Source organism: Drosophila suzukii, chromosome 2L, assembly GCF_043229965.1.
Source record: "Drosophila suzukii chromosome 2L, CBGP_Dsuzu_IsoJpt1.0, whole genome shotgun sequence".
NCBI lineage: Eukaryota > Metazoa > Arthropoda > Insecta > Diptera > Drosophilidae > Drosophila > Drosophila suzukii.
In genome coordinates, this window is record NC_092080.1 from 23,857,459 (window position 1) to 23,881,729 (window position 24,271).

Sequence of the window (24,271 nt, forward strand, 5' to 3'; positions counted from 1 at the left end):
CAAGACACTCACAAGTGGCCAATAAATTATTAATTAAGTTGAAAATCAAGCCGGCAAACAGCAAAGCCCATGATTGATGGGTAATTGGGGAGGGGGCGTAGCCTTGTAGCAAATCCATCATGCGACTGCCGTCGAACTCAACCAATCGGAAGACAATAAGATCCACTGGGCCACTTGGGCATTCGATTTGGTCTTCTGGCCTGGTAATTTCCAATGACAACAACCACTGCTTCGGTTTTGCAATGTGCAGCGTAACAAAAGTCGCTTGTTTTGGCCAACAGCGCCAACTGTGGCAAGAAAGAGCTCCCAAACCGCAAGAAGTTGGCCAGTTCGAAGGGTTTTTCTGTCGGGAACAACGTTATGCACTTAAAGACAAAAGAAACATTGAAAACAACCAAACAAAAACCAAATAACGATGGGGAAAAAAGGGTAAGAAAGGTCTAAAAATATCTGGACCATTTGACACCCTATGTAATTGTAACATGACTCATTAATAGCTAAGTGTTATGATCGAGCTTATAGTTTACCAAAAATTATTAACAAAACATTTAAAGTTCTTGTAAATAGTTATGCTTTTTAGTGACCTATTTTATAAATATAAATTGAGTGGTTGTATTTACACAATGATTTTTTAATACAGCATAAATACTTATTCCTTATTCCATATCATTATTTGTTGTCATATTCCCTTAGTTCATAATTTGGGAAACTAATAAGGTATATATAAGGTAAAGGTATCTTACCTATCTTAAAAATAAATATGAAAAATCCTAATTCTTAAAACTAAGCTTTTTACTCATGAGGCCGATTAATATATTAGCAAAATATTCGCCTCAGAGACCCTATAAAAATCACGTTTGGTGATGTAAATTTAATTTAACACAATATTTCTGTATAGCAAGAAAGCTCAAGAGAGAAAAATATGATAAACTTAAAGTATTAGCCACCATATATACCTTTGCAGTACCTCCCATCTAACGCAATATACCGAAACGAAACCCACAAAAGGGGTGCAAAAAGCGGGCAGCAAAGTTGGCAAATCAGCCGCAATCTGGGGCAGGCGAGGAGAGTGTGGATAAAAAGATCCGGCGGCTCGAGGCGAGTCCAGCAGACGGCGATAAGCGGGCGTGGCAGCCGCACCAGAGACACAGAGGAATTCGGAGGCAGCAGCCACCCAGGACGCAGGATAACAAGGATAACAGGAGCAGCAGTGGCATCAGTGGCATCAGCGATGTGGCCGGCTTGGCAAGTGATAACGCTGCTGGGGCTTCTGGCCAGGGCTTTGGCCCTGCACTCAACGCCGGACAGGGCCATGGCCATAAGTTCGGCGCTGCTCGGCCAGGACTTTGAGGACTTTCAGCCGTACTTCGAGCAGAAACAGGAGCAGGTAACAAATCTGTCACTTCCAGCCACAGTTTGCTTTGTCACAAAAATAGAGAGAACAGAGCATAAAATGACTCTGGGTAAAAGAGTGACATCGATATTTAAAAAGAAAATAGACAGCAAAAAGCCAGAGGACAAACACATCATATCATACATCAAAGTATTGAATTTTAACAAAATTATCATCATATCTTATTTTTTCTGTGTACTAGTACTTTTGTTTAAAAGAAAACTCTTAGTAACAGGATTCTCAAAAAAACTTTTAATATCTTACTGTCAATGACTTAAAGATCTAGTGTTGTGTGTGCATTGTGTATATATAGTATGTATTATTAAAGTACAAGGGGAAAGTGTTTTTAAAAGGAGTTAAAGTTAAAATTGTTGAATAACTTTCATTCTTCGAATACACTTATGACAAGCTAGAATAATAATATTAAGTATACGCCATGTCGGATTCAAGTTTTGTTTAAATAGCTACAACTCTTTTGGTACGAATCTTATCCATCCAACCCATTTAGGAACCCGATCAGCTGGTGGCCGCCACGAAGCACGAGGAGCACTCCGAGGGCGGCGAGGAGGAGTCCGGCGAGGAGCACCACAGCGAGCACTTCCACAAGAAAGGCGGGAAGAGCAAGAAGGGTCACAAGCACGACGAGCACTCCGAGAAGGGCGAGAAGGGTCACCACGACAAGGAGGGCAAGAAGGGGGAGCACGGCGAGGAGGAGGGTCACGAGAAGAAGCACAAGCACTCCGAGTCGCACCACAAGAAGAAGAAGAAGGGCTCCAAGGGCGAGAAGGGCAGCGAGTTCGAGGACCACGGCTCCTACAAGAAGGGGCACTCCATCAAGGGCAAGCACAACGTCCACAAGTTGGACGAGAACAAGAAGGAAAAGAAGTTCTACGACGAGGATCACAACGAGGGCGGGGAGGAGAAGCACGGAGGGTTCGAGGAGTCCAAGAAGCACAAGAAGGGCGGCAGCTTCAAGAAAGGTCACCACAAAAAGGGCGGGCACGAGGAGCACTACGGCAAGAAGGGCCACAGCAAGAAGGGCCACAAAAAGAAGGGTCACAAGGGTCACAAGAAGAAGCACGAAGAGGCCAAGAAGTGGGGCCACAAAAAGGAACACGGCAAAAAGGGCGGCGAGGAACACAAGAAGAAGTGGCACAAGTCCCACAAACAGAGCAGCGAGCACGATCATGGACATCACTAAACATAGAGTCGACATCCCTGCGATTTCCCTAATTTGTATTGTATTTTATAGGCACTAAAAACAGATAATTCAGACCCAGTAAAAACATCGTACTTGCTTTCTGATTTAACCCTCGAACTGGATTAGGACATTTTAGTATCACAAACAATTGAGGTCACAGTTTTATATACGTTTAAAATTAGATAATGCCCTTAAATATTCCATACAGATCAAAATTTTATTCAATCCAAACTTCCCCTCGATGTACTTGCAATAGCTCATGTCCCCTTGGTTATAATGTTTGACAAGTACTCTATGGTGTAATCGCATTCAAGGCCTATTCAGGTCACCAAAAATGACGCACATGTCCCATATAGCTTAACATGTATAATGAACACAAAATGTCTTTTGAGGACTTGTCATAGTTATCTTTAAATTACGGCCGGAAAGCTCCTAATATTCATGTATCTGGCTGGAAAGAGATTACGCAGGACATATATCCCGCCCACTCGCACACAAGCTCATCAGGCAGATTAAAGAAAACATAATTAGGAGGGAAATCGTAGCCATCTTTGGCCCAGGGTTCAGAGATCAATTGGCGATGCTTGGCCCGTCCCTTTCGTACACACCTGCAATGAACTAATTGCCAAACGGTAAGTGAAATATGAATATGCCAGAAAGAGGTAGGCGAAGGGCAGCAGCACGAAGGGCAGACCAACCCGTCCGTGTCAAAGGTTAATTACGCATACTGCAGGTCACTCCCTTACTTGCCTTCCTGTCGCAACACTCACACACACAGCAGAACTGAGATTTGCACACTTTAGCCCACATATATGCATGCCGGCGTGTGTCTGTGTTTGCTTAAGCCATTTCCGGTTCGATTTTAGCCCAAATCTTGTCCATTTTCTAGCCTAAGCAAACAAACGGAAACTGGCTTAGTCGGAGCAGCCGCAGGGGAGTGGTAAGGCGGCAAGGAGCTGGCCAGGACAACCGGCTCTGTTTGGTTTCATATGCTAATCCCTACGACCAGCGTCATAAATCATTTTCAACCGACTGGAGAATGGATGGTGGCCGAGGGACTAAGGTCTGCAGGACCATGGAGGTCGGGGTTAAGTAAAGTTCGTCTGGGCCTAAAAGCGTTTGACGATGCCCTCTCGGGGCGAGTTCAACCAAATATTCAATGCGTATCTTTGATTTGAATTTTGAATGGCTGGGTTATTTAGCAGGTATGAATTCTACTATTTGTTTGAATAATACTACTAATATTTAGTTCATGAAAGAAATATGCTGTTGAATATTAATAATAATTTACGAAATATACCATTGCAGCCCCGTTTACTCATTGCATTTTACCTTTAACATAAATATAATATATATAAATACCTATATACTATATGGTTAAAAGAAAGGAGAAAGGATAAAAACCTTTTAGCAGAAAAACCAGTGTTAAATAATATATTTTTAATAATCGGTAACTTTAACTTAAACTTAAACTTATTTCAAAGACCTCTTCACTAAAATCAGTTAAAAACAGCTTAACCTTTAATAAACAACTTTAAAATATTACATTTAAGTCAATGTTTGCCCTAGGAGCTCAAGGGTACTTCCATCTTCGTCCCTCATAAGCATACTTTCTGGCTCATTCTTTTCGGGGCTTCCCCTGTTTTCCAGGGATGAGTTATGCTGCAATCTGTGGGAAGCAGCATACAAAAAAATGTATGCCAGATCCGTAGGGATCTGGATCCTGCAATGCCCCACAACAATTGCAAAGACCAATAACAACAGTATGAATATAACAAAAGCTTGGGCCCAGACCGAGGCAAGCTTAGCGTGGGGCTCAAAAACAAGTTTTTGTCTGGCTCAGCCTTCGTCTTTTTGGGTTTTGTGTGAGTTGCAACTGCAAGGTGAACAGTCAACAGTTGAAATACGCAAAACTGTAGTTACACGGAGAAAAACAATGTCTGCTCAATAAATATATCCTACAATAAATATAAGTATTTTTATTAGTAACTTTTATTTTTTAGAAACTTATTTTAATTGTAAATTGTGTAAGCATATGCAAAAAAAAAATATCCCATTGATAAAGCATTAATTGACAGACAAAATTCCACATGGGTCTTTTAAAATAAATTTAATTCCCAGATCCTACAATTTGTCAGATATCAAACATAATTTCCTTAAAATATTAATTTCAGTATTATATACTAGCTTTAAAATGTTAAATAAATAATTAAAAATTAATTTGATTTCAAATATTATTCTTTAGGCTCCTAAAAATCCAACAAGGAAATTTTTAAAAAATACATATACAAGATGTTATGTACATACTTTTTTCTCTGTGCATGTGTGCGTATTTGCTGTTCCTGTTATTGTTTTTGGAAAATTGCCTGAGCAGCAACAACAAATGTGGCAGGAGCAGGAGCAACAAGAATCCCACATGGCCACTGGGCAAATGCATTAACGAAAGTGGCTGAGAGTGCAACAGTGGCGGCGGCTTGAGGGGGTGCATTTCACATGGGGGCGCCGGGGTGCTGAGAAGGGGGGCAAACCAGGCGCTGCCGTGTGGCCTGGTGTATCAGCACTAAGAGATCATAATTCACACAAGTCGGCTAATAATTCAGTTAAGTTGAAATGCGCAACACACAAGTTGCACAGTTTCCCCAGCACGAGGGGCTGGAAATGTGAGCGCTGATGAAGTTGGCCAGAGGCGGGTACGAGGGGTTTCCAGGGGTCAGAGGGTAAGTGCCACCCCGAACACACACACACACGCACGCTGGGGAGCCATTTGGAGGAGTGGGAAGATGGCGAGAAGCTCTCCAATTTCGGTTTATGGTCTCAGTTTGAGAACTAGTTGTGGTTCGAAAATTTAAGATACCATAAATTAATATATACAAATAATAATAATTATAAGTTAGAAAGAACTGTGGGGCCAGAGATCCCACACAAAGAATAGTATTCCTTTGAAGAAAAATAACAAAAGTTAAACATCTTTTTAGATCCGTCAGACGATAAACGCACAATCCAATCTTGAGGATAAAAGTTAATAAATTATTGTATTGAAATTGATAATTTAAAATTAAGATTAACTCTTAGATTACTTTTTTTGATATATACGTAAATAGTCCCATCATGCGTTTCAGTATTTGCAATGTTAGGCAAGCTTACAGATGGTGCAGCAGTTTTAAGGGATTTTCAGCGCTCTTCCAAATTAGTTTCAACCCCCCATGTGAGTGGGTATGTGGAAAAGTTTATTGTTTATGAGGATCAACAACTTCTTCTCCCTTGACTGTTGGTCCTTGGTAGTCTCAGTTTTTCCATGTTGTTTTCTTGATTCCTTTGCTATCGCTTAGTCTTAGGTTTGTTTGCTGTGGTGAAGTGCCAGAGGAATTAACCAATTAAGGAAAATCCCAGGTTTCTACATTTACAGTTTTGTAGAGTTATCAGATTTTAAAGTTTATGATTACAGTTAGAATACACAAAATATTTTCAATCATCTCTAACTAAGAATAACGAAGTTGAATTTAGTCATATCTAAGTTTTATCAACACCATATAATTTTGAAGATGCACCCAAGTAAGAATAGACTTACCTTTTAACAATGCCATTACAAGTCCATTCAGGAACTTCATTCTGTTTTTGAAAATAAACATAAATGAGGTCCACATTAGGGAGACCGCCAAAAGAGCAAGAACATTGACCATTAGAGCCAAGGACTCAATGGGTTGGCGTCATTTGGGCCTAAAATGGCTGGGGCGATGCATCTGCTTGGGGGCAATTAGGACAGCTCGTAAATATGCCAGAATGCGCTCGGATGCATCAATGAATGTGTCAATGATTAGGCTCGCCGGGACAAAGGACACGATGCCCACGATGATGGCGCAAATCGAAATGTTGCACTCCGCATCGGTGGGCTGGTGAGGTGAGGGGAGGGGTCGGGAGGGGTCGGTGGTGACGTCAGCGCCTAATGCAACTGCAGTGAAGAGGGGGAGGGTGGGGGCGTCTGAAGGGGAAGGGTGGTGTCGTGGTGTGGTAACTGCAGGTCATAATCAAGCGAATGGAAATAAAGGACAACGACGCACGATACACAGTGCACTAACAAAATTCATTTTAACTCAATAATATTTATAATCCATCTCCTCATTAATTTTATAACTTGCCATTAAGTCGAAACACAAATTCTAAATGTCTTCAAACTGATAACACTAGCTTACAAAATATTTTTTATAAATTACCCAAGAAGGATTATGATAGTTCCTGGTTGAGTTGGACCTCTTTATCTCAAATCAGACGCCAAACAAATTGTTCATATTTTCGTATAACAAGAAATAATAATTATATAAATAATAATAATTAAGAATACATATACCAAAACTTGTGTAAAATATGAGTGTTCGTAATGCTAATAGCTTTTATCGATATTTCCAAAAACGAAAAGAAATGGTTTGACAGTACTGTCTAAGGAATTAAACATGAACCCTCCTACGTTGATCTATACTGAAATTCCCATTTCAGGCGCAAAGACGTTACCGGCCTAATATTGTTGTATATGAAATCAAAATAAAATCTCTTCCACCGATGACTATGTCCAAATATGTCTTGTTTGGTTCGGTTGGACGATTACTTTAATTGCTTCGACTTTTTGTTGGAAATTTTTCGAGATTTTAGGATCTCACAGTTACTGAATTGTTAAAAAAATACTAATTTTCAACTCGAGATATAAATATAACCTTGGAGATACCAAAAAATGTTCTTACAAAAATCTTTAAGAAAAACTTTTTCCTAAACAAATTTGTTTACTTATTTTCTACCATCATCATCCTTGGGTATTTGGGTTGTAAACTAGTGTAATTGATATTCTTATCATAGATACCCCAAATAATTTAACTTGAGGAACGGAAAAAGTCATATGCAAGTGTTTGTAAAGCTGATAAGAATCTCACGTTATCAATTAGATAAGAAAATAATAAAATTGATAAATATTATATCAGTCAATATATGTATCTGTCTGTTTATTAAAGTTTTGAGTACCTATTCTACGAAAATATATGCATAATTCGGGTTAATATTGTAAAACATTATTTGTTTGTTTTTAAGGCTATTAGCGAAGTAAAACAATTTAAGTCGTTTTTCATACTGTTATATTTATAAAAATAAGTTACATTTTTCCAGTGCACATACACCCGCACTCTACTAAGGACGGACACACACACACGGTCGTTCCATTGCAGTCAATTTATTGTGACCAATATAACGCCCGGACTGACTTGCCGGATAGCTCCTGTTCGGGGGAGGGGAAATGGGTGGTAAATGAGAGGGGCCAGGACTCAGTGGGTGCATGTAAATTGAAAATTATGGCAATGCGCAACAAGATTAGCCAATGGCTGGGTGGTGCCAGTGGAGCTGGCGGTTCGGAGCCATCCTAACAAGCCCCAAATGAATTTATCGAGATGGGAAGAGATATGGGAGGGGCAGCGGTACGCGGGCTGCACAAACATAAACTAAATGAGTGCCCATGGCCGCCAAATGAAGTTATGACTTAATGTATACGGTTATCCATACATATATAAAATGAGAACGGGAGAAACAGAAAGATAAAAGCCGAAATATCTCCCACCGAAAATAAACTTATATGGAATATATGATATGCAGATTTCGGAGCAAAAGTTAGTGGTGCCTAGAGCTGGAAAAAGAATCGAAATCAGACAGCAGACACAAGTGAAATTCAACATTATTATAAAACTATTCTATGTTTAACTGAAAAATGTGAATATTTATAAGTAACATTTGTAGAATATTTTAATAAATTTAACAGAAGTGTATCATGTCTTATTACTTAATATGTAAACATAAATTACATTTACAATGTAATATTTTTTTGTAAATATGTTGGGTGATATATTTCCTATGTTCAGAAAAGTTTTTTAGTTAACAAGCAGAAATGCATTTTTCAGGTCTAGAAAGTTGCCGGAGAAATACGGAATGTCTGAGAAATATGCATAATTTATTTGGCCCACATTTTAGTCCATAATTCGAATATACATGGAAAGGATTTTAGCCAGGACACTTACACACACCGAGAAACACTGCGAAGTGGCTCGGAATCGAGTGGCTGGGGGTGCATATCTTAGCTTCGATGTGGCAAATTCATTCCACTTTGGCGCTCTGCAGTCAGCTCCACTCGAGCATTTTTCTGCGCCATTTTGACACAGAATCCAAAACACTCAGTCACTCACACACATCTGCAGTGCGGGGGATCCCCGTTCCCGAGAAACCCCCTCCCCAGAACTTCCGAATGAATCGCAGGCAGATTCTCATGCTGTATGCTGCATGCACTGGCTGCCTTATTATGCAAATGTCCCAACTCGAGATGCGCTCTCGCCTGCCAACGTCATCGATTTATAAGTTATGCAAAAAGCGGGAGCCAGAATTTACCTACCCCTGCCACACAACGCCCCTGACTTATCCGCATCTCTCGCATCTGAAACATCGGGCTTTCACTGTTTGACTACTTTGTAAGCACGGGTTTATGTTGTAGTTGCCACTTTTGCTGACTGCAATCCAAAAACTGAACAAAATCAATCTAAGAGCAGCTGACTTATATGTACATACATAGTCTTGGCGAGCAAAAAAGATAGTCTTCTACGAAAAAAAACCATTTAAAAAGTATTATTAATTTTAAAAAGTATTTAACATTATAGTTACCCCAATCACCTAGAGTTGACAGTCTCACTTACCAGAATTGTTCACAGTGCTGCAGTACTCAGATTGACTACGAAACAAGTGATTACACCCCCAAAGGTAAAAATCCAATATAAAAAGTTTTACTTACTTCGGCCATCCGAAGTTTTAATAACCTAGCAGATTTCATGACTTGAAATGTGACTTAAACAGTATAAATATAAATATAGATAGAACAATTTCTTAAAAATAATAAATTTTTACCTCTCTAACTGTATTAGTCCATGCAATCGGACCGATTTTTATCCTGATCATAAAAGTATTAAGATTTGCAAAGTTTTATCAATAATCAGGAAAATCGGCATGTATTATTTTGTTCCTATGGGAGATAAAGGCCCATAGTCCTCCAATCTAGGGACTTTTCTAAAAGGATTTCTGCTTGACCCCGACGATGCACGTCCAGACGACCCCTATCAGCCCATGGGTTTCGATGACGCCTTTGTACCAGCCATCAGCTAAGTATTTCGGAAACCCCTCGGTGCCCACCTGGCACTTTTCGTACTTAAACACCTGGGCGGGGATCAACTCCAAGGTGTCCGCGAACTGGGGAAGGTTAGAGCAATTGGCCGCACTGGGCATGATTATTTTCTTGTAGAAATCGTTAACGGCGCTGTAGACAGTCTGGCGCGGAATAGAGTACGGCTGGAGCTTGTATGTCTCACCGCCGTCGGTGCTGCGGTAGATGGTAACGTCCACCTCCAAGTCCTGGGGAACATCCACGTTGACATACAGGGTACCACTCAGTCCGTATTCCCCGCGACCAATGCGGTCGACCCGAGTATCGCCGCCGGCCAGCTCCGCATTGTCTGTCGTCATGGACACCGATATTAAAGTGTAGTCCCAGGACCTCTTTTTATTAAATATTCAACAACGTCCAGTCAAAAATGTTAAGTATTTCAAATAAGTCCGCTTACCAAATTGCTCGCTTCGACCGAAATTGCCTCCACCAAAGAACCAGAGAACAGAAAAAATATTCCAGTGCAATATAATGACTGCATTTTAAACATGTCAGCTTCGGCTTTGTTTTCAATCTGCTCTAACGTAAGCATTATTTATATCATTTATTTCTGGCTGGTTAACAACATGTCCGACGTTATAAAATGATTGTGTTAACATGTTTTTGGGATTGGGGTACTTGATAAATACAAATTAAGCTTATATTAGCTTATTATTAGGGCTATGATTAGAGGAGTGGATCGAACAATTAGTTTACTATAAATATATTTAGTATTACAAAACGCAAATTTTACAGGTCTGATAAAGATAAATAAAATACTAATTTTTATTAATAATTTGATTCAGAGGATTAATCACTTGGTAATAGCTGAAAAGAAAAAACGATATTATATTTCATAATCTTTTGATACTGACAAATCTGTATCCAGCTACGAGGTAAAAGCGGGGTTTCCTTTATTTTTCGGAACCAGTTTGGAAGTATATCAAAATAAACTGTATACATTGTACATGGGTTAGCCTTCTTGTGTTAACCTTTTCCCCTTCCATTCTCACTGATTGCTTCCGCACAAAAAACAAAGAGGCAAAAATCGAATCCTAACTAGAACAACAGCAGACGGAAGAATGGATAAAACGGGTAAAAAAGTAGGGGAGCAAAAAACTGTAAATCATTGGTAAATATCTTTTTACAATGCGAATTTTAATCAAAGTTTTTGCCACCACAGTGAGTTTTATTCTTTGCCCAACATCGAAAAAACGGAGGGGCATAGCAGTAAAAAGGCTTTTTGAATTACATACAAAAGCCGTATTGTTGGGCGAATGGAGAGCTTATTGGGCGACCCTCGCGCAATTATCACAAATTGATTAATTTAAAATGGCATTTCAGTGCATTTAAATAGTAACTAATAGCTTGTATAATTAATTGATTGCCATTTTAATTGAGGTGATTTAACACCATGCAATATACATGTAAGGAATTAAATATGTACAAAAATAATTATTTAGGCCGTTGTAACTTTTAATCCAAGCTAAATAATCAACAAAGTTTTCGATGGAAACTTTAAACTTACTTTAAACTTACTTGTTTAATTTTTTATTGACTTAAAACCTTTTTTTTGCCTTTTAAACACTTCAAACATTGATTTTCAAGGAATCATTTGGTATCTGAAAAAGTTCTCGAGGTATGGGAGTAGACCAGTATCCGAACGCGCAGTTCTGAAAAAAAAACTTTAAATGCGGTATATGTACCTTTGAAATTAAAGTTTAGGATACCCTAAAGGGAACATTTGTATAATTTGTTAATAAGTATTTTTGAGTACTAGCGTCGTTGTTAAATATTCAAGGAGCTTACAATACGAATGCATTTTTTTCTATAAAATCGAAAGTTCTTTTTCATATAAAACAGACAAGCTAATATATAACATTCATATTTTACTACCACTTATTGAAACATTCGTCGATCATTTAAAAATCAGCATCCTGCGAAAAGTGGTAATTGTTAGCTACTCTTCATCTCACTTTCTCTTTTGAAAAATAAAATGGTAATACTCTAGATTAGGGGACTCACCTCCGAAATTCTCGAAAAAATTATCATCGATAGACCGCGATTTCTTGAGAATTTTCGTGAAAAAAAAAATTGGCAGTCGGACATGGTTCTCTTGTAACTGAATTTCAAAGTTCTCGGTTTTGCTATAAAAATCAAGGGTGTTTTCTTATATTCTCAATCAAAGTATACAATTACTTTGATTTAATGATTTAATAAGTAGTTATAAAATTAACTAAATTTTTAAATGTGTGTCTTTATAAACCAGATTTCGGTTTCAAATGAGTTCCTATAAAAATCATGCAACATTTTTTTTCATTTCATAAAAAATGTTAATTTTTGTCTACTGAAAAAGCATATCTAAATAATCATGTTATACGTGCAGTGCGTTCTATAAAGGACACATGACAGATGTCACTATGCTGTACCATGATTTCAGTAACGGCCATAAACGATCATGGAAATCCACGGTCCCCCACCATTTTAATGCATTAAATAACACTCCAACAATTTGTATCTTTATATTTATTCAAATAATTTCAGTGAACACTTTTCCGAACCACCATTGAGGTAACGTTCCAGGCTCCTTTTTTACAGTGCTGTCTACGTTGCAGATCTTTCAACAGAGAACCTTTGCCGGCAGACCCGTATTATCTTTCCATCATCCTTTATTATTTTTAGGGCTGTTGGATTTTGAAAAAATATCGTATCGATGATATTTGCTGTTTGAAAAATATCACACAATAATATTAAGAAATATCATAAAAAAAGATCGAAATATCGATTTTTTTTTATATTTTTTAATGTTCAGCTAAGTTTGAAAAATGGTGTCCTGTTGCTGTAAATTTGGGTCTTTTATAGGTCTTTTATAAAAAATAATAAGAAAATAATAGCCAATCCCTCAAACTCAAACTCCCACAACATCATAAAGTTTTTAAAAAGTTCAAAAATAAAGCTTAAAATATAAATAAACATCAATGTAAACACAATTAGAATCTAAGGATTCCATAAATAGTATAATCTTGTAAATATGTATATAATCTCACAGTAAACCCACAACTTAAGCCCCGAGGCAAAGGCCTAAGCTGCTTTGGCTCCAAAACAAAACCCCTTTTAGCGCTTAGTTTAATACTATTTCTTATCATTAGATAAATAAATTAAAAAAATAACAAAATTATTAGGGATATGTTTTCAATTTTATTTATAAAAATACTGATTACATACATTTGAACTTATTGTTTTTAATTATAATTCATGTAATTACATACATTTGTACTTGTTTTTAATTAATTCGCAAAAATATCTGTTTTTAATGATTTAAGAAAAACTTGTTCGGTTACATGCTGGTCTGTCATACGACTACGGGAGTCACAAACAACACACTTTATGGCAGAAGCCAACCGTTCCGATAAAACCGAACTACCAGGCGTGATCAGGCAACTTAATGCCACCTTCGCTAGCATGGGCATAGTTTATTTTTGAGAGATCCAGAAATCCAAACGATTTGTCTCCCAACTACAAAATGGCATACTAAAGAAAAGCTGCATTTCCTTTCTTTCGGAACTCTAGACTACAGAGTCTCGGAGCTCTATGGTCCTGTTGTGCAAGAATCGCCGCCCACATTATCAGTGGCTTCTTTAAAAGGTTGGAGAACATGGCAAAAATCGCGACAAATATTAAGCTCCTCCACTGAGAGCATTTCTGTGTGCATTTCGCAGAAGTAGCATTTGATTCTGTATAAAAATCTTTTGCCGCACTCATTTTCACATACATTTCTCACTTTGCTTTCTGGCTTAAGAGCTTAAGAGTGGCCAAACATAAAAAATCGGAAATATCATAAAAAAATATCGTCCAAATATTTTGATATATTTCCGACATCCCTAATTATTTTGCATGGGGTACAGCAGGTTGGACAGTCCCGCTTGTCCAAAGCAACCCCATCGCAAAATGAGGTTTCCCATCCATGCCGAGAAAATTTGCAAACGTTAGAAAGCAGGATTAGCACGTTATGTTGAACAGAATGAATCAATAAACAACAATTTTTCATACAAATTTCAATATTACAAAAAATGTAAAGACAACTCGATTTTATAGCAAGTATGTGAAAAGTACACTTGTTTTTGTATAGCAAAACCGGGAATTCTGAAATTCAATTACAAGAGAAATTCATACAAATTTCAATATTACATAAAATGTAAAGACAACTCGATTTTATAGCAAGTATGTGAAAAGTACACTTGTTTTTGTATAGCAAAACCGGGAACTCTGAAATTCAATTACAAGAGAACCGCCAAGTTCTTCTTGCACGTAAATTCTTAAGAAACCGCGGTCAATCGAGGATAATTTTTTCGCGAATTTCTGGCTAGAGTATAACCATTAAAATAATGTAAATTTGATGACAATGTGGTGATCTGTTTAAAATAAAACTTAGACCTTCTTCCTGATCGTTTTCATGGGAGGTATGGGTTATAGGTCGTTCTAATATTGGGCTCAAAAACTTCACGATCAACCCGAGAACTTCCACTCGCTAGTGTGTCCCCACCGGCTCTCGCGCTCTTTCGCTCCATCTCTCTCTGGCACGCGTCCCGCCACTCGCTTCATCTCGCTTCCGCACTTCGATTGGCGAAAGCTCCGCTCGCTTCCGATATCAGCTCACAACTTCGTTTGAAAGCTCACGATCGGACGGGGCGAAATCGAAATCGAATCGCGGCTGGGAGCTTTTCGAAGTGCGAGCGTCGACGTTTTATTTCTGCGGCTCAGTCGGTTTTCGTTCTGTTGGAGAAAAGCAGCAATCACACGTTCGCAAGGTGAACGCGAAGACACAGCAAAGTAAGCCCCCCTCCACCCACCCACGCCCACAAAGCAAATAAGTAAAGATAAATATTGTTTCGAAACGGTTCTGGGCAATTAAAGTAGACGAAGAAAGCGGCATTGAAATCCGCCTTGAATTCGCCCCGAAAAAGTGACGAAGCAGCGATCAAAGCGGAGAGCGAAAAATCGCACACAGACTGCAAGTGTGTTAGATAATAAGTGCAGCACGTACACAGTCAAACAGAAGGAAAAACTCCAAAACTTCCAAGTCTATGTTGATTTTTAAAGAGGCTCGGAAAAGTGCGGTCTGAGAACGTGAAAATTTGCGCGTGGAAAATAATTTTGCCTTGTCAGCTGACCCCCTTCCCCGTGCTCGCTCCGTCTCTGTCGCACCGTGGGTCTTGTGATCGCCGCCTCTCTATCTCTCTCTCGTTTCGAAATTCGAAACAGAAGTTGGAGTTTTCGGCTTTCTAGTAATGAAAAACCAATATGGAGACCGCGATTTAAAAGGCGGCCCCAGATTATTGCCTTTTCCCCATCCCACTTTTTTCATTTGTCAGCTGACGGCAATGACAGTAGTCTTGTGATCAACGTCAAAGCAATTGTCAAATTTTCGAACTCGAACGGAGAGAGAGAGCGTGAGCGGAGATTTGCTCTCTGACTCTCCTCTCTTGTGTTTTTTTTTTCTGAGATAAATATTAGAACCCGCATATTTTGAAAACAAGCGTTTCAGTTACATTCTTCAGTTCAATTTGTCGGCCAGTGTGTTTTCAAATATATTTACTTTATTTGTTAAGCGATTAGTTAAGCAAATTACTCTTTTCGAACTTTCAAAGCTCTGTCACGTGAAACGAAAGCTCTGCTTTTAAAGTTTTACGCAGCATAATCGAAATCGAAGAGGGGGAGTTAAAAAATAATTAAGTCAATCGAAATTTGTGGATGTTCGGAAACCATTTTATAACCTTAAATCGGGATCGAAGCAGTCGTCAGTTTTGGCCATAACTTAACCTGTAAATCGGAGCGATTCACCTGCCCCCTCGTCAGCTGACGATGGGCTAACCAGCAATTAGCGATAAGAAGTTTTCACCTTTATCTTTGCCCTTTCCCAGCCAGCATTTTATAATTTTTCCTTTGGTTTTCCATCTCTTGCAGTTGTAAAACAGAATAAAGCAAAATGTCCAACCTTAAGCGTTTCGATGATGAGGAGCGTGAGTCCAAGTATGGACGTGTCTTCGCTGTTTCTGGTCCTGGTAAGTACCTCCTTCTTGAAAATAGTGACTCCTGGATTCTACAGGTTCTTATCAGTTAATATGCATGTAGAATCTACATGGTAAATAGGTCCCTCAAGTTTTTAACTCCCTTTAGAGTTTAATTCCCAAAATAAAAAGTATTATATTGCTTTAGTAATAATTCATTTCTAATGATGTCTAAAAATAGAAGTGATAATAATAAATTTCAAAGAGTATCGTTCAAGTATCATTTAATTCTACAGGATTCTACAGGTTCTTATCAGTTAATATGCATGTAGAATCTACATGGTAAATAGGTCCCTCAAGTTTTTAACTCCCTTTAGAGTTTAATTCCCAAAATAAAAAGTATTATATTGCTTTAGTAATAATTCATTTCTAATGATGTCTAAAAATAGAAGTGATAATAATAAATTTCAAAGAGTATCGTTCAAGTATCATTTAATTAACTAGAGTTTAACGAATGAATGAAAAGATATTTTCAAATAATGACTTACATACCATATAATAATTATTATTCATTTAATGAATTCAATACTTAATTTTTTTTGATAAAAGGGAAAGTGGATTGCTTCTATTACGAGTGTCCACCTATTTAAAACAACAACTTCACATAATTACTAATGTATACATCTTAAATACCATTTTGTTTTGTTTTATCAAAATTGAATAATATAAGTCCCATTTTATATCCTTAAAAAGATATTTTTTATTAAACTCTAACATTTTAATTAAAAAAGAATATCACTTAGTAATCAAATAATCTTTCTCATTGGCTATTAAATAAAAGCGACGTGCAAAATCTAACTCATCTAACCCGCTAAACCGCTTCATTTCAGTCGTGACCGCCGAGGCCATGTCCGGATCTGCTATGTACGAGTTGGTCCGCGTCGGCTACTACGAGCTGGTGGGCGAGATCATCCGTCTGGAGGGTGACATGGCCACCATCCAGGTGTACGAGGAGACCTCCGGCGTGACTGTCGGCGATCCCGTGCTGCGTACCGGCAAGCCCCTCTCGGTGGAGCTGGGCCCCGGCATCATGGGCAGCATCTTTGACGGTATCCAGCGTCCCCTGAAGGACATTAACGAGCTGACCGAGTCCATCTACATCCCCAAGGGTGTGAACGTGCCCAGTTTGTCGCGCGTTGCCAGCTGGGAGTTCAACCCCCTGAACGTCAAGGTCGGCTCTCACATCACCGGAGGAGACCTGTACGGTCTGGTGCACGAGAACACCCTGGTCAAGCACAAGATGATCGTCAACCCCCGTGCCAAGGGTACCGTGCGCTACATCGCCCCCTCGGGCAACTACAAGGTCGACGATGTCGTCCTGGAGACGGAGTTCGATGGAGAGATCACCAAGCACACTATGTTGCAAGTGTGGCCAGTGCGTCAGCCTCGTCCCGTGACTGAGAAGCTGCCCGCCAACCACCCCCTGCTCACCGGACAGCGTGTCCTCGACTCGCTCTTCCCCTGTGTCCAGGGCGGAACCACCGCCATTCCCGGAGCCTTCGGTTGCGGCAAGACTGTGATCTCGCAGGTAAGGGTCACATTAACTAGTAGTTTCAGTAGGTAGAGTCCCCAATAATATCCTTATTTGTCGGCAGGCTCTGTCCAAGTACTCCAACTCCGATGTGATCATCTACGTCGGTTGCGGTGAGCGTGGTAACGAGATGTCTGAGGTACTGCGTGATTTCCCCGAGCTGTCCGTGGAGATCGACGGTGTGACCGAGTCCATCATGAAGCGTACCGCCCTGGTGGCCAACACCTCCAACATGCCTGTGGCTGCCCGTGAGGCTTCCATTTACACCGGTATTACTCTGTCTGAGTACTTCCGTGATATGGGTTACAACGTGTCCATGATGGCTGACTCCACCTCCCGTTGGGCCGAAGCTCTGCGTGAGATTTCGGGTCGTCTGGCTGAGATGCCTGCCGATTCCGGCTACCCAGCCTACCTGGGTGCCCGTCTGGCCTCCTTCTACGAGCGTGCCGGTCGCGTGAAGTGTCTGGGTAACCCCGAGCGCGAGGGATCCGTGTCCATTGTCGGAGCTGTGTCGCCCCCTGGTGGTGATTTCTCCGATCCCGTGACCTCCGCCACTCTGGGTATCGTGCAGGTGTTCTGGGGTCTCGACAAGAAACTGGCCCAGCGCAAGCACTTCCCCTCGATCAACTGGCTGATTTCGTACTCCAAGTACATGCGTGCCCTGGACGACTTCTATGACAAGAACTTCCCCGAGTTCGTGCCACTGCGTACCAAGGTCAAGGAGATCCTGCAGGAGGAGGAGGATCTGTCTGAGATCGTGCAGCTGGTCGGCAAGGCCTCCCTGGCTGAGACCGACAAGATCACGCTGGAGGTGGCCAAGCTGCTGAAGGACGATTTCCTGCAGCAGAACTCCTACTCCTCGTACGATCGTTTCTGCCCCTTCTACAAGACCGTCGGCATGCTGAAGAACATCATTGACTTCTACGACATGGCCCGTCACTCCGTGGAGTCGACGGCTCAGTCCGAGAACAAGATCACCTGGAACGTGATCCGTGAGGCTATGGGCAACATTATGTACCAGCTGTCGTCCATGAAGTTCAAGGTGGGTTGGCATACTGAAACTGTCTGCATGTTCCGATTTATTAACCACACTGTTTAATTGTTTCAGGACCCTGTTAAGGATGGTGAGGCCAAGATCAAGGCTGACTTCGAGCAGCTGCACGAGGACCTGCAGCAGGCCTTCAGGAATCTGGAGGACTAGAGACCGCGTTGGCCCTACTTTTACACTCTAATCTTATATTTGTTATATAGTTAACTTTTAAAAAAGAAAGCAGTCAAAAACCATCCGAAAAAGCCTAATCAAACACCAACAATTCCGTGCTGCATTCGAAGAAAAACAAAAGTCCAACAAATTCCACAACTTCTTGGTGCCTACGAGAGATGTAAACATTCCGGCCTGCGGTTAATACTTCACCTAACCACGCCCCCTCCGCCCTCGAAAAAGGGCAGCTCAAGGCAACAGCAACAACTACAACGTCCTTCTATGTACTTCCATTTAAAGCAACAACAACGAAAGACGCACACACACTTGAATTAAAGTACACGGAAACGGCGCACGCACACAACACATACATAAAAGACACAAATACAAATGCATGCATAAATAGTATTATTGTTTAATGAATGGAAATTCTTGTTTATTTGTGAAAAAGTCATGTTTTCTCCCTGTTTGTTTGTTAAATTTATGTAAATATTTAAAGTATGAAATATTAAATGTACGAATAAAGTGCAACAACAAATACATTTAATGTAATTGAAAGTGGTTTTCTCATATATACATCTACATATATGTAATGTGTCCTATAAATCAGTTTTAGGCTGGATATTACATTTTAATTTAAAAATTTGGCACGACAGTTAAGGACACATTTTCAACGTTAGAATGTCTATCAGTATGGTATTTGGTTCAAAATTATCGATGTATCACCTATTCAAAAGAGTTTCACCACTATGACTAGATATAATAAATGGACTAAGGTGTCATTTTAAGAAATTGCTTTTTCTTTTTCCATCATCACCTAAGTCGTTCTATCCTTTTTGTTTGATTATTTGACAAAATTCGTTAAAAGTATATCATTTTGAAACTTGTATTTGGTTATTAAGTTAGTAAATGGATAACGAAAAGAAGACCTGGATTGCGCCGCTCACCTCGAACACCAACAGCAATGTGAGTTCCGTCGACTCCTCTCCGCGGAGATCGGGCTCCCAGTCGCCAGATGTCCAGCCGAGGACTCAGGTCCAGCCCCAGACCTTGGCCACGGCCAAGAAGTGCACCTGTCGCACCTGCACCTGCAAGCAGCCTGAGCCAAAACTGGCCTCAATATTCCGTCCCTCCAGTATTCACCCGCCGGTCGATGTCCGTAGACCATCTAAAGACAAGGCCGATTCGGATAGCTTTTCCTCGCCTCGGATGTCTTTGCCGTCCAACAGGAGCATGCACATTACTATGGAGCCCTCGAAGAATGAGGACTCCCATTTTGCGAACGAACAGGTGATGGACACCCACAACTATTCAGTTGTCGAGGACGAAGAGGAAGAGGAACCGCACATGGGACGGATCTTCGGCGTTTCCGGTCCGGTGGTGAATGCCGAGGAGATGGCCGGAGCCGCCATGTACGAGCTGGTCCGCGTGGGACACTACCAGCTGGTGGGCGAGATCATCCGTCTGGAGGGCGACATGGCCACCATCCAGGTGTACGAGGACACTTCGGGCGTGAGTGTCGGAGACCCCGTCTACCAGACCGGCAAGCCGCTGTCCGTGGAACTGGGCCCCGGGATCATGGGCAGCATCTTCGATGGCATCCAGCGACCCCTGCGGACGATCAGCGAGCTGACCAACTCCATCTACGTACCCAAGGGCATCGATGTCCCGGCCCTGCCGCGGGACATCTCGTACTCGTTTACCCCCGCCAAGCTCAAGGTCGACGATTTGGTGTCCGGTGGGGACATATACGGATCGGTTTTCGAGAACAGCATGATGCACGATCACCGGCTGATGCTCCCTCCCCGATGCAACGGGCGGGTCAAGTGGCTGGCTCCGGCGGGAAACTACTGCGTGGACGACGTGATCGTGGAAACGGAGTTCGAAGACGAGGTCACGCGGCACACCATGCTCCAGGTTTGGCCGGTGCGCAAGTGTCGTCCGGTGGAGGACAAGCTGCCCAGCAACAGTCCCCTCCTGACCGGCCAGCGCGTCCTGGACGCCTTCTTTCCATGTGTCCAGGGCGGAACCACCGCCATTCCCGGGGCCTTCGGCTGTGGGAAGACTGTCATCTCGCAGGTAAGGCACAATTTTATCTTTTACATACTTTTGTTAGTTGATACTTTAAATTTACCAATTATTTTTTCACTGATATTTACCAAATATTTTTAGAAAGGTATTATTATACCGATCTATCCATGTCCGTCTGTCCGTCCGTATGAACCCTGAGCTCTCGGAAACTATTAAAGCTAGAAAAGCTAATTCCGATTTGGCATGTAGATTCTTGAGCCACGCCCACTCGAACGCCCACAAACGCCCAAAACGCTAGAACTTGTATATATTCGTAAATATTTTTGAATAATTTAAATGATTTTTTGTTTCTACTACTAATATCCACCTACATGCTAAAAATGATTGAAATCGCGCCATTCATTAAAACGGTATAACAAAGTAATAACCAATATTTTGTAAATTCAATAGCACGCCACAGCAGCAAAACAGCTAATTTCACTAATACGCCACCAAGCCGCTAGGGGCGCTATGGGCTAGTTGGAGCTATGGGCTAGGTGGCGCTAGATAGCGCTAGGTCGCGCTAGCCACAAGAAATCATATCTCCATCCCACCCGCACTCTCTTTAGCTGAGTAAAGGGTATTTGATAGTCGATGGCATCGACTATAGTGTTCTTTCTTTTATTTTCAATTTTCATATTCATTAAAAAGATCATTTTGATTTGACTAATTTAACCAGCTTAACAAAGGAACTTATGCAAAATTATTTCTCTAATATTATTTTTATACGTTATAAAAATTTTCTGATAACTTTAAAGAACATGATTAAAAAAAACGCATTTAGTTAGTATCCTATGTAATCCTTTGTTTTCAATTGAAATTGTAATGTTTGCTGTAAGTGTCATTGACACACTCACATTTTGATTAACAATTCTATTGCCTATCAAAGCAATAATTAAAAACCACCCAAATTTAAAACGAAATTAATTGATAGCATGGTATTTATGGCAGAGAGAATTTAGGAAAGTGTTTTGTTTAACTACTAATTTTGAGGCAGTGATAACGAAATGATGTATTAACGCTTAAATACATATATATTATGAAATAAACATATATTGTGAGCAATTTAATTAATTTATGGCTTCTCCCCATTCCCATTACGAGAAAACTTTAAATTTATTTCATATATGGATTTAGATTCAATAATGTAATCTAGAAAATTCTGAAATTAAATTTTGAATGCCAGATTCGCTTTCCGTTTTAGGTATATTTATTATTCCCCTGACCTCCATTTAATAAAATGAGTACGATATATTGTTTAGATTTAATGATAACTGAGATATGTATTGCTCGTCACAAACCATGAACATAATTTCTTTCACCTTGCGTGGTGGTTCATTTTATTAATTTATCGCTTAACCCTTTAGGAACAATATATAAAACCATGAAAATAAATTGGCTTACAATTTCTTAGTTGGTAAGATAGTTTAATTTCTCCTCAACTTATTTCACCAGGCCCTGTCCAAGTACTCGAACTCCGATGTCATCATCTACGTGGGCTGTGGCGAGCGAGGGAACGAGATGTCCGAGGTTCTGCGGGACTTCCCGCAGCTGGAGGTGGACGTCAACGGGACCATGGAGTCGATAATGAAGCGCACTGCCCTGGTGGCCAACACCTCCAACATGCCCGTGGCGGCTCGAGAGGCCTCCATCTACACGGGCATCACCCTCTCGGAGTATTTCCGCGACATGGGCTTCCACGTGTCCATGATGGCGGACTCCACCTCTCGATGGGCGGAGGCGCTGCGTGAGATCTCCGGGCGTCTGGCCGAGATGCCTGCGGATGCTGGCTATCCGGCCTACCTGGGAGCGCGACTGGCCTCCTTCTACGAGAGGGCCGGACTGGTCAAGTGCCTGGGCTCCCCCGATCGCGAGGGATCCGTGTCCATTGTGGGAGCTGTCTCGCCGCCCGGAGGCGACTTCTCCGATCCCGTGACCTCCGCCACGCTGAGCATCGTCCAGGTGTTCTGGGGACTGGACAAGAAGCTGGCCCAGAGGAAGCACTTTCCCTCGGTGAACTGGCTGCAGTCGTACTCCAAGTACATGCGCACCCTGGACAACTACTACGAGGAGTCCAATCCGGAGTTCACCCAGCTGCGGGCTAAGGCCAAGAAGGTGCTGCAGGAGGAGGACGACCTGGCCGAAATCGTCCAGCTGGTGGGTAAGTCGTCCTTGAATGAGGAGGACAAGATTACGCTGGAGATGGCCAAGATGCTCAAGGACGACTTCCTGCAGCAGAACTCGTACAGTGAGTACGACGCCTTCTGTCCCTTCTTCAAGACCATCGGCATGCTGAAGAACATGATGGCCTTCCACGAGGCGGCCATCACGGCTGTCCAGAACACGGCCGACCAGGAGGCGCGGGTCACCTGGGGACTGATCCGCAACCGGGCAGCCAACGTCCTGTACGAGCTCTCCACCATGAAGTTCATCGATCCCAAGCTGGGCCAAGCGGCTGTCATGGAGACAATGGACAAGCTCTACGAAAATATCCTGCTTACGTTTCGGGACATAGAGGAGAACGTCGAGGATTATTAACTATCATTGGTCTTAAAAATTATAAGTGTTTTCACAAACTTTTATTAAATCCACAAACTGTTCTTAAGTTGAAATCAAAGCGCTATTAATGGATGATGTTTTCTTAAATAAGAGCTGGAACTTTAGAAAACCCGCTTATGATAAAATCTAAACTTTCCTTTCGGGAATTTAATTGTATTTAAGGGTAAAAGCATTATTTATATAAGGACAATAAGTATAAGGACAATTCATGTACGCTTGCTTGAAAACTAAAATGAATTGTTCATTTTTGATCCCATCTCATCCAAAGCTATAATGTTTTATGAACGAAATATGCTTACGAATTGCTCTTAAAGTCATAAAAAATTGTATTCGCTCTCCTTTTTTAGTTGTATAAGAATAGTTCAGAAGAACTGTAAAGTAGTTTTAGGTAGCAAATCGATTTAATTTATTCTCTACTAAATATTCATTGGCAAGCCTTGCCAAAGCCATACCAGTTTATCCAAATTACACTTACATTTCCCACCAAATTTACACGTAGGAGGAATCCCTTTTAGACCATAACCGCCAACTGCGATTATCGAGTAATTATTTCCCTCAACTCATCGCGATAATTTTCTAGTCGGTGAAAAGTCATTTACCAACTGACGCGCTTTGCTCATTAGAAGCCATAATGGTGCAGCGCCTGCCGCCTCCCCTCGAATTTTCCGCCCACCTCCCCTGCGGATTCACATTCAGTCCGCAGTTAATCCTTTTCCCAACATCAGAGGGCTGGTGAACCCAAAAGGAGATTATAAAAAATTTCGTTGATTTATAGGAAAAGTTTGTTAATGCGCCAAAAGCGGCCACGCCCCGAAAACCGACCGAATTTCCCGGCTCACACCTCTGCCAGCCGCAATCCAAAAAGCAAACGTCAAGGCCCTCTGAAGGGCTCTTTTCCGCAGCAAGGGAGCGAGAGATCGATTTCGATTCAATTAGTGGAAATTAAATGTAAGTATATATGTACAAGTCGCCACCTCGCCCACTGCAGCGCCCCTCCCCCCGGCCTCCCACCCGGTGGATTGCGATGATTACATT

General features: G+C 41.1%; 4 protein-coding genes across 4 annotated transcripts; 3 read left to right on the top strand and 1 right to left on the bottom strand.

The window, feature by feature from the left end:
- The first annotated feature begins 997 nt into the window (after positions 1–997).
- Positions 998–2,660, top strand: LOC108011954 (cylicin-2). Its single transcript, XM_017077206.3, has 2 exons — positions 998–1,387; positions 1,902–2,660. The coding sequence occupies exons 1-2, from the start codon at positions 1,232–1,234 to the stop codon at positions 2,592–2,594; spliced, it is 849 nt and encodes a 282-aa protein (XP_016932695.3). The 5' UTR covers positions 998–1,231; the 3' UTR covers positions 2,595–2,660.
- Positions 2,661–9,410: 6,750 nt separating this feature from the next.
- On the bottom strand, positions 9,411–10,328 carry LOC108011952 (uncharacterized). Its single transcript, XM_017077205.4, has 2 exons — positions 10,226–10,328; positions 9,411–10,160 (listed from the first exon to the last, which is right to left on the bottom strand). The coding sequence occupies exons 1-2, from the start codon at positions 10,316–10,318 to the stop codon at positions 9,675–9,677; spliced, it is 579 nt and encodes a 192-aa protein (XP_016932694.4). The 5' UTR covers positions 10,319–10,328; the 3' UTR covers positions 9,411–9,674.
- Positions 10,329–14,575: 4,247 nt separating this feature from the next.
- On the top strand, positions 14,576–19,159 carry LOC108011973 (V-type proton ATPase catalytic subunit A). Its single transcript, XM_017077235.4, has 5 exons — positions 14,576–14,637; positions 15,772–15,869; positions 16,706–17,403; positions 17,471–18,448; positions 18,515–19,159. Exons 2-5 carry the CDS (start codon positions 15,794–15,796, stop codon positions 18,605–18,607), a joined length of 1,845 nt encoding a protein of 614 aa, XP_016932724.1. The 5' UTR covers positions 14,576–14,637; positions 15,772–15,793; the 3' UTR covers positions 18,608–19,159.
- Positions 19,160–19,392: 233 nt separating this feature from the next.
- On the top strand, positions 19,393–23,285 carry Vha68-3 (Vacuolar H[+] ATPase 68kD subunit 3). Its single transcript, XM_017077251.4, has 2 exons — positions 19,393–20,686; positions 22,133–23,285. The coding sequence occupies exons 1-2, from the start codon at positions 19,517–19,519 to the stop codon at positions 23,213–23,215; spliced, it is 2,253 nt and encodes a 750-aa protein (XP_016932740.3). The 5' UTR covers positions 19,393–19,516; the 3' UTR covers positions 23,216–23,285.
- Positions 23,286–24,271: the final 986 nt, after the last annotated feature.

Coding starts and splice junctions, on each gene's coding strand:
- LOC108011954 (XM_017077206.3), top strand. CDS start 1,232: ATGTGGCCGGCTTGGCAAGTGATAACGCTGCTGGGGCTTCTGGCCAGG. Junction 1,388..1,901: donor TCGAGCAGAAACAGGAGCAG/GTAACAAATCTG, acceptor CAACCCATTTAG/GAACCCGATCAGCTGGTGGC.
- LOC108011952 (XM_017077205.4), bottom strand. CDS start 10,318: ATGTTTAAAATGCAGTCATTATATTGCACTGGAATATTTTTTCTGTTC. Junction 10,161..10,225: donor CGGTCGAAGCGAGCAATTTG/GTAAGCGGACTT, acceptor TTTAATAAAAAG/AGGTCCTGGGACTACACTTT.
- Vha68-3 (XM_017077251.4), top strand. CDS start 19,517: ATGGATAACGAAAAGAAGACCTGGATTGCGCCGCTCACCTCGAACACC. Junction 20,687..22,132: donor GGAAGACTGTCATCTCGCAG/GTAAGGCACAAT, acceptor TTATTTCACCAG/GCCCTGTCCAAGTACTCGAA.
- LOC108011973 (XM_017077235.4), top strand. CDS start 15,794: ATGTCCAACCTTAAGCGTTTCGATGATGAGGAGCGTGAGTCCAAGTAT. Junction 15,870..16,705: donor CTTCGCTGTTTCTGGTCCTG/GTAAGTACCTCC, acceptor GCTTCATTTCAG/TCGTGACCGCCGAGGCCATG. Junction 18,449..18,514: donor TGTCGTCCATGAAGTTCAAG/GTGGGTTGGCAT, acceptor TAATTGTTTCAG/GACCCTGTTAAGGATGGTGA.